The sequence below is a fragment of the Canis lupus genome, chromosome 7 (genome assembly GCF_003254725.2).
Source record: "Canis lupus dingo isolate Sandy chromosome 7, ASM325472v2, whole genome shotgun sequence".
Taxonomy (NCBI): domain Eukaryota; kingdom Metazoa; phylum Chordata; class Mammalia; order Carnivora; family Canidae; genus Canis; species Canis lupus.
This window is the reverse complement of record NC_064249.1, coordinates 75,620,913-75,630,711: the sequence shown is the minus strand read 5'-3', so window position 1 is coordinate 75,630,711 and position 9,799 is coordinate 75,620,913. Positions and strand designations below refer to the sequence as shown.

At 40.3% G+C, this 9,799-nt stretch overlaps 1 protein-coding gene across 3 annotated transcripts; it reads right to left on the bottom strand.

Moving 5' to 3' along the window:
* Positions 1–7,437: 7,437 nt before the first annotated feature.
* TXNDC2 (thioredoxin domain containing 2) lies at positions 7,438–9,468 on the bottom strand. Of its 3 annotated transcripts, XM_049112938.1 has the most exons (3): positions 9,400–9,461; positions 9,120–9,284; positions 7,438–8,766 (listed from the first exon to the last, which is right to left on the bottom strand). In XM_049112938.1, exons 2-3 carry the CDS (start codon positions 9,208–9,210, stop codon positions 7,463–7,465), a joined length of 1,395 nt encoding a protein of 464 aa, XP_048968895.1. In that variant the 5' UTR covers positions 9,211–9,284; positions 9,400–9,461; the 3' UTR covers positions 7,438–7,462. The 3 variants fall into 3 exon arrangements, with proteins under 3 accessions (XP_048968895.1, XP_035575320.2, XP_048968896.1); XM_035719427.2 differs by having other exon boundaries at positions 9,120–9,468; XM_049112939.1 differs by lacking the exon at positions 9,120–9,284 and having other exon boundaries at positions 9,400–9,467.
* Positions 9,469–9,799: the final 331 nt, after the last annotated feature.

The window sequence follows — 9,799 nt, the reverse complement described above, 5'->3', positions numbered from 1 at the left end:
AAGCCAGATATCCCTCTTACTTGAAATCACCACCTCTTACTTGAAATCACCATCTTAACCTAAGAGAAGATGACTCTCAACTTGTGTGGGTAAAAGTAATATACTCCTAATCAACATTCTACATAGTAGAATGATCACCATTTCTTTCAGTGCTCACAATTTGCCTTTCTTCATTTCAATCACTGCCTGTCTTTACCAACCTTAACTTCTTCATGTTTATCATTTTCTAATATCAGCTTTTTCATTTTTAAACAATCACCTTTTTTTTTCCATTCTGAAATTTGAAAATTCTGATTTTCCTAAACCTCGAAGCTACAGCCTTGGGCTTTTTCTCTGGCTCCCTTATATCTAGATCCCAATGTTTGTCATTGTTGCACTGGGTGACTTTTTCACTGAGGTGTTAAAGGATCTCCTGATTAAAATGCCACTATTTCAAATTTGGGGAAGAGATGAGGGTAGGGGCAAAGGGAGAGGGAAAGAGAGGATCTCAAGCAGACTCTGCTAAGCATGTAGCCCAGTGTGGGGCTTGATCCCACAACCCTGAAATCACAATCTGAGCCAAAATCAAGAATTGGATGCTTAGCCAGTTGAGGAACCCAGGTATCCCTATTTCAAAATTTGAAGACTAACTTCTCTTGTACCTTTTGGCTTATTTTATTTTTCAGTTAACTTTTATCTCCATTGAATATACCATTCCACAGTACAAGATCTGGGAAACCTAAAAATCTGCCAAAAATCACAATGAAATGCTCTAGGCAGCAATATACCAAAGTTTTAAATATTTATTGAATATGATTTACTTGAAATAAACATTTCTGCCTCAAAAAGCCACCCAAGAAGTAGTTTATGTAGGCTTCCCCACTTCACTGTTAAATCAAATTGCTCACACTTAGAGAACAATAAAGTTCAAAAGCCTCACTTAGAAAAACAAACCCCAAAACTGTCTTACTCTGTTTATATTCTTTGCATCTTTCTGAGCATCCACTTCGTGTTTGGTATTCTTTTTTGATTCATATTCCATAAGACATCTTGAGCGAAACTTAAATGTTATCATTTGTCATTTGAGTAAGTCCCAGGGCATTACTTAGTTCACAGAGTATTATTTAGTTCTTAAGGAAATCAGACTGGATTAAAATGAAATGAGAAAATATGTTTAAAAGGAATTTGATATGTGCATTTGATAAGCCTTTTCTTATTGGGTTGAGTTTTTCACAGGAATTTATAAATCGGGATAATGGTGATTCTACCCACATTTTCAGCATAGTTCTTAGGCTAACTGCAGTGGTACCAAACATGACCCAGGCCACAGATATGCTTGTCTGGATGGCAACTCTCTTCCTTCCACTTTCTGTGTAACCATCTTAGCTCTTATGGTGTGATGGCACTGACCCTGCTCCTGGGGTACAAAGTGACTCAGGCCTGACCAATCAGAGCACCCCATCCCCACCCAATTCACAGAATGGTTCAGGGATTGTCACATGACCCAGCCAAGCAGAATCTTTCCTGGGACTTTTATTTGGAGTTACACGCTCTTTATCTGTGATCATGAGCCACAGAAGCAACCAATGAAAAAATCTAGAAAAGCAGCTAAGTTGAGAGGTGGAAAACATCAGTGTCCCGATGATGTTTGAACCTCCACATACACCTGAAACTGTTTGTCCTCTTAGAATTTCCAGTTTCAAGATCCAACACATTCTTCGTTTTCGCTGAACCAGATTTGAGTTGGGTCTCTGTCAACTTGCCACAAAAACACAAATATAGCACCTACCCCATGGCTTTCTCGACCACTTAGGCACTTCATCTCCAACCAGAACTTCTCAGGACTTAGTCTCTAAGACTATTTGTAACACAAAGCCAGCAAGGCCCAGAAAGCTCAACCAGAGCACAAAGCCTTAGATTAAGGTCTGCATTTGAAGACTGCCAGAGCATCCTTTACCATGTGCTTAGTCCCTCTTATTTCAATCCTCCCAGATTTTGTTTTAGCAGTTGGGGTCTCCAAACTATTTCATTGATTGCTTTTTCTTTTCCCTGTATATGTAAGCAGCAAAAACAAACAAAAAAAAAACAAAAACAAAAACAAAAAAAGAATAGAACAAAAGAAAAAGTCATGCACAGAGAGCCAACAATATTTTATTCAATTTTTACAGAAAATAAGAATCATACTGTTTTTCATATTTTGACCTTTTTTACCCCCTCCTTTCTTTTCTTTTCTTCTTTCTTTCTTTCTTTCTTTCTTTCTTTCTTTCTTTCTTTCTTCTTTTCTTTTCTTTTTTTTTTTTTGTCAGGGACTGTAGAAAAGCAAACCACTCTTCTCATTCCCACCCTCTCTTCCATTGACCAGAAAAAGGAAGGTGGTCCATGTAATAAGTGAAGTTCAAAAATTTTGAAGAAGTTCAAAATCTAAGCCTGTAAGTGCCTCAAGGTTATAAAATCAAAACCTAAGGACAATCAATCACAAACAGCCAATGAGGCTCGAAGCTATCACGAATCAAATAATGTCCTTCCTTTGCTTGCACACCTTCTCTACATTGTCTTGCCCTGGCTCTTGTTGTCAGAGTGCACCTAACCATTTCTAGTTTGGCTCTGTCCCGTTGGAATTAATTTTTGCTCAAATAAACTCATAACAATCTTCATATGCCTCAATTTATAATACCCTGTAAACATGGCTCAGCAATGAACCTATTTTCTTTTCCTGTTAGGCCTGTGGAACCCCCTTGAGAGAAAGAGTATGAAGAAAGGATGCTCCAGCTAATAGCGTGAAGTCCTAACTCCACTGGAAAAGAAGCAGCCTTGCAAACTATAAGGACAGTTAAAAGGGGTTCCTATGGGAGGAATATCTTTACGGGTTTGGGCAGTTTTGTCACTGAGGCAGGATGATGATGTGGAAACATGTTTGTTCCAACAGTAATGCTCTGAATCATCAGAAAAATAAGAGGCATGCTAATGAGGATTCCTGCCAGTGGGGAAATCTCAAAGGAGACTGAACCCACTCAAGCCCTAGCCTCTAGTATGGAACTTGGAAAGCAAACCCCAGCCCGTGCCAACCGCCCTGCCTCGACTGAGCCACCCTCTCTCTCTAGCAGTGATTTTTCCAAACTGAGTAACTGAAACTCAGAAGGAAATGCTGTGGGAATGGGACCAATTTGGAGATAAGACAACCTTTGTGGGCTAGGCCTGTGGGTGTCTGGCGAGATGAGTGGACTTTGGATAAAGGTGATGCTGTGCAGGAGAGTAATTGTCCAGAGGAAACCTGTTTAGGGAATTCAGTGAACAGGGGATGAGAATTTGTAGGGCAGGGGGCTGAATTTGGACTATGGGAAGAGATTCCTGCACCCTGCCCACAACCACTAAACTGATTTTTCAAGTAGAGAGGCCTAGACACCTAATGTTTCAACAATTTTTTAAAAATTACCCACTCACCGGAGAAGGACAAACATTATATGGTCTCATTCATTTGGGGAATATAAAAAATAGTGAAAGGGAATAAAGGGGAAATGAGAAAAAATGAGTGGGAAATATCAGAAAGGGAGACAGAACATGAGAGACTCCTAACTCTGGGAAACGAACAAGGGGTGGTGGAAGGGGAGGTGGGCGGGGGGTGGGGGTGACTGGGTGACGGGCACTGAGGGGGGCACTTGACGGGATGAGCACTGGGTGTTATGCTATATGTTGGCAAATTGAACGCCAATAAAAAATAAATTTAAAAAAAACAGAACGCCAAAAAGAAAGAAATCAAATAAATATACTAAATAAACAATGTAAATACACACACACAAAAAAATTACCCACTCACATTTGATCAAACTGAAATATTTCTTTATTAATATATTACTACTTGTATCCTGAAATCTGATTTTGGGTTACTATTATGTCTTGTTACTCTTTTCTTTTCTTCACCAATATTTCTATTGGTTTCCCTACACTTACTGTGTAATTACTGTACTAATTACACATTTTGCTATCTGATGGGCAAACTTCTCTTCATTACTTCTTAAGACTGTTTCCTACCTATTCTTGAATTTTTGAGTATTTTGTCAGGTCTTCCCAATGATCTCATTGAGATATTGGTTGGGATAACATTAAGTCTAGTTAAGTGGAAAGACACCATTTTTGTCTATCTTTCTTTCCAATGTGGAATATGGACTGTGTCTCACTTTATTCAGACCTACTTGTATATGTCTCAAAGTGTTTAGAGTTAGTCTTAATAATCCTTACTGTTATTGTTAGGACTATTGCCAGGTGTTTTATTTTTTTGTCACTATTGTAAGTGGGGTTTTTTTCCATAAAGATTCCAAATCACTTATCATTGAATCAAAAGGAAGCTATCGATTTTGGAGGGATTATTCTGAATACTGCCATTTTGTTGAGTTTTATTTTGTTTTGTTTTGTTTTGTTTTTAGAGTGAAAGCATGTGCACAAGGTGGGGAGGGGCAGAGGAAGAGGGAGAGAGAAAATCTTAAGCAGGCTCCACACCATGACCCTGAGTTCATGACCTGAGCAGAAATCAAGAGTCAGACACTTAGCTGACTGAGCCACCCAGTGCCCCTGTTGAGTTTTCTTATCAAATCAAACAGGTTTTCCACTGATTCTTGTTAGGACTCTACTTATATTATCATCATTCACAGCCAATATGATTACCTGGAATTTTCTTTCTCATTAGAAAGGCTTCTTATTTCTCCTTCATGCTCAATATTAGAGGTGATGACAATTGCTTGGGTCATTTTTTTTAAGTGCATGATTCTTATTTAACAAAACAGAATATCCATACTCAAGCTTTGTACCAGGGAACATAACTTTGACCTGGTGACTAACTATAATCCAACAGTCCAGAGAAATGGTACTTAGGGTGGGTAGTTTGAAGGACATGAATCAGTTCTCTGGTAGTTTAGATTTTATCCCTGGATCAAATTAGATTGTCAGTGAGCCGCACACTTGCTCCGCGGCATATTGGCCCTGCAGAGTTGCCTTTGCAGAGGTATGCTTTGCCTTCCTCCCTTGATTTACATCAGTAATGTTATCAAACCACTTGAAAAACCTATCACAATTATTTTCAGGGGTTTTCTTTAGGTTGTTGTCCATGTCATCACTTAGTAACCTAAATATAAAGACCTATGATAAAAAAACAAAACCAAAACCAAAATAAAACCCAAGCAAACACCTTCAATATTCCAGTCCCAGAAATAGTTGTTGGTATAATTCATTAATGGTAGATTTTGGGGTCCCTAGTCCTCCAAATTACACAGTCGAAAGTGTTGTAGGCTAACTACAGGGCTCTGGTAGCAGAGGGGTTGGATTAATTCATAAATGTCTAAGCAGATAAAGTTCTAGTGAAACCATCCTGTTCTATATGGAAAACAAGAACACATCTGAGTGAAACAATCAGAAGAAGGTCTCCCTACCAGATGAAAAGAACAGAAATATGGCTCATTAATAGAAGTCCATTTATATGAAAATCAAAAGCTACATACTTGCACATTGAATCCCAAATCCTCTCTTTGAAAAGTAGTTTATGATCATAGCTTTGGCTCTCATGAGAGATTATTAGCAGAAACAGCTATATGAGAATTGTTTCTGAATTTATTATAAAACATACTGTCAAGGACTTCATCCAGAGGTTCCCAGGTGAAAATTTTCATTCCAGAATTTACTTATGGGAAATTGTTGACTCATTTCTCAAATTCCAGTGTTTTAGCCTTTGGAGTAATGACATCTGGGTGTCTGAGTTTCCCATTTCTCACCCTCTGCCCCCTCCACGCTGCTAAGAAGCTCAGAACAAAATCTGCCACTCACACAGAGTGATTATATGAGGCCTCCGTTGACATTTTATTCATTTTCATGAATTTGTTAGCCTTATCAATAAGACTTTTGTAGGTCATTCCAAATGTTTTTGGAAAAAAGTCCAAGTATGTGTGGCATTTCTATTGTTAGGTGCGTGGCTCAGATGAGGCCTGAGGCCTAAGATTGAACTACTAATGGGAATCAGTAGGCACACAACAGGAGTTGCGGGGACAGCCCCCTCCTGCGGTTGATTTAAGGTAGGGATTATAACTCCACTGCTTAAAGGAAGCCAGCCAGGTTCCTCACCACCAATGGGAAGCAGTGCCACTCAGCCTTTAAGATTATTGGTTTCTTGAGGTATTAAAGCCCAGTTTGCCAGATTTTTATCATTTTTCAAGAAAAACTAGAAGAATTCAAAGTTTAAAGGGAATCCTGGTTTTTGAAATGAAGACAACTAGTCCAAATTCTTGAAAAGACTCTGGACCAGCAGAAGATAGGATGATGGCTGATGAGGGACAGGGGGAGAAATGAGTTGTTCGATGGGTAAAAGTTTTGGTTATACTGAATGGGTAAGTTCTAGAGATTTGCTGTATGATTAAGTACCCATCGTTAACAACACAGTGTTGTGCATTGAAAATTTTCTTAAGAGGTTAGCTCTCCCGTTAAGTGCTCTTACCACCACCACCATCACCACCATAACAAAAAAGAGGTCACACAAGGAAACTCTGGAGGTGAGGGGTATGTTTATTACCTTGACTGTGATAATGAACATCAAGGGTATGCATGTGTCCAAATTCATCAAATTGTATACATTAATACATGCGGTTATATGTGTGTGTATCACATATACATTTAAAAAAAAATACGAAACTCTGGACCAAGCCACCATCTTGTGACCCAGACCTGGGCTTTTTGGCCCTGAGACATCTGGGAGCAGGTTTCAGAAACCCAGATACCAGGACACAAAGTAGGAACTCTGCCACCAGGGAGCTGATGTCATAATGGCATTGAGGATCGCCCTGACTTTGACCTGAATAATAAAGCTCTCAGTCTGAGAAACCAGAAGCTAGGAGCTCTGTCTCAGATTTTGTGGAAATTAGTAGATTAGTAGAAAGAGGCCTGCCCTTGAGATCTGGGAACATGGCCTTGGTCTCAATTCTGCCACCAATAAATCTCACGCAGGGTTGGTGAGCCCATGGGGTTTCCTGAGGCCTCCATAGCACTCCCTGTACATAGAGGAGGTTAGGTATGAAATGTGAATCTTTCAAATTCATTATTTCCCAAAGTGTCTCATCAGAAACCCCAAGTGAGAAGGGAAGTCTTCGTCATCTCTAAATAATGAACTTCTACAGAAGAACTGTCTAAATTTCCAATGTTGCCACTAACACCAAATGAACTGAATTTCAAGGGTGAGTTCCAAAAACAAATCATGATAAAAAAAAATAGGAGATGCATGGACTCTTAATCTCCACCAAAGGAAATTCTAATAACACAGCTTCCTACCAATGAATACGTGGTCGCAATATGCCCTAGTACTTTACTACTTTTTGAAAAGGTGAAGTTAATACTTCATAATTTATGAACAGGTGTTACTCAGACATACATTTTTGGTTACGCCTCAACTTTTTGGTAAATAAAATCACAAACTATGACTAGCTATTTACGGTGCTTTCAGGAGCCACAATTACTTTAATTCTGCAATGATTGCCTCAAGTTTTTCTTTAACAGCGCCACAAAATTCTCCCACCTTTTCTTCTTGTTTATAAAACTGAAAGGTTGGGATACAAATGATCTCCAGGTCTTTCACCAGCTCCTCACACTCATCAGCATCCACTTCCAGGAACACTACATCCTCATACTTTAAGGATAGGGAACGGAAAAGGGGCTTGATGGTCCTGCAAGGCCCACACCAGGTGGCCGAGAAGTCCACGGCCACCAGCCTCTCCCCGGCCTCCTTGAGCGCCAACTCAAAGTCCTCCTTGTTCAGGATCACTTTCACCAAGTCCACCTCCAGGAGTTCCATTGTCCCTGATGGCTTCAGGACATTGCCTTCTACAGGCTGGATGATTTCTTTTGAGGACTTGGGGATGTCACCCTCCTTGGGCTGAATGGTATCTTCTGAGGACTTGATGTCACCCTCTCTGGGCAGTATGTTTTCTTCTGAGGACTTGGAGGTTTGGCCGTGCTTGGGCAGGATGCTTTTTGCTAAAACCTTGGGGCTATTGATCTGCTTAGACTGGAGAGTTTTTGCTTGCAACTTGGGGGTGTTGGCCTGTTTGGGCAGGATGGATTTTGCTAAGAACTTAGGGCTACTGCCCTGTTTAGGCAGGATGGATTTTGCTGGTGATTTGGTGGTGTCACTCTGCTTGCGCAGGATGTTTTTTTCTGAAGAAGTAGATGTAGTGTCATCCTTTCTCAGGATGTTTTTTTCCGAGGAATTGGGGATTTCACCTTCCTTGGGTGGGATAATTTTTTCTGAAGAATAGGAGGTGTCAGCCTGCTTGGGGGGGATGGTTTTTGCTGAAAAATTGGGGGTGTCAGGCTGATTGGGTGGGATGGTTTTTGCTGGGAAATTGAAGGTATCAGACTGCTTGGGGGGGATGATTTTTGCTAAAAAACTGGGGGTGTTACCCTCTTTGGGTGAGATGGGTTTTGCTGAGAAATCAGAGATGTCAGCCTGCTTGAGTGGGATATTTTTTTCTGAAGAATTAGGGGTATCAGCCTGGTTAGGTGAGATGATTTTTGCTGAAAAATTGGGGATGACAGCCTGTTCAGGCTGCAAGGTTTTTGCTGAGAAATTGAAGCTGTTACCACCCCATACAGGTAGGAATATGTCCTTGGGCTGCGGACCTTTGGACTCCTTTGCAGACTTGTGCTGTATGCTGTTGACCTGATGAGCCAAGGCCTTCTCCTGGATACGTGCTGGGTTCAAGAATTCTGGGACCAAGGGAGTCACGTGGCTGGTCAGACCCTGTAACAATGGACTTTCTGCACAAAAATAAATACATAATAAATAAATAAATAAATAAATAAATAAATAAATAAATAAATAAATTTAAAATGCAAAAGAATAAACAAAAAAAATTTCCTAGCATTCTCCTCCAGGGAAGAGCAATGTCATTCCTAGAGCCACAAATGTAGTTTTATAAATGATGTATGAACTTGGAAAAATCACATTCAACAGAAGACCAGGCAGCATGTGATTACATGTATCTTTATGTGGGGTTGTTGTTTTTTTTTTTTTAAACTACAACTTTCCTCTGCTTCAAGACTGCTGTGTACTCCAAGTACGGAGGTCCCTAAGGTGGCCCTCCTCCCTTCCACTTAACCATTAGCATCACCTTGATTGGCTTTTTCTTGTTTCTCTGGCCTCATTTTTGGTTCTTCTGGGGCTCCAGCTCTATCATTCTCCACCTCCATTTCCTTGTCCATATCTGCTTATACTTCATGCGTGTCTCATAGTGAAGACGAGGTCATACCCTCCAACTTTTTCCAACCTCTCCAACCTAACATCATAAAATGAGTAACAACTTACAGTTGGGTAGTACTTACAGCTGGTTTACCCTCTTGGTACTCACAGCAGTAGTATTTGAGAGTTTTATGACAGACTTGGTTACTTACGATGGTCTTGCTGCGTGTTGGCCTGTGGCCAGTGCCTGGTGTGCATTCACAGGCATTATTTCCTATAACACAACAAACCACTGAGGTAAGTACCATTATGATCCCCATTTTACAAATAAGAAAGTTGAGCCTTAGACAAGTTATGTAACTTCCTCAGGATCACAAAGCTTGTAGGTGGGCAGGTTCCAGGCCAACACTCTGAATACCACACTGAACTGTTCTGTTTGCCAAAGGATGGTAACTTGAAACCAACTTTCCTACAACCTCCCTCTAGGACTTTGCAGTTCCAGCTTTCCCTTTCTGACTCACCCACCATAACCCTCTGAGTGCCTCCTCTTAACCATGTTACCCTCCTCTACAAAGTCCTGCCAGACTGTCAGATGTCCTGTTTGGGATATTT

Excerpts from the sequence above, each read along its gene's own strand:
- TXNDC2 (XM_035719427.2), bottom strand. The coding sequence starts at position 9,210 with ATGGACAAGGAAATGGAGGTGGAGAATGATAGAGCTGGAGCCCCAGAA. Across the intron at positions 8,767-9,119 it reads ACAAGAAAAAGCCAATCAAG|AAAGTCCATTGTTACAGGGT; the intron begins GTGATGCTAATG and ends ATTTTTGTGCAG.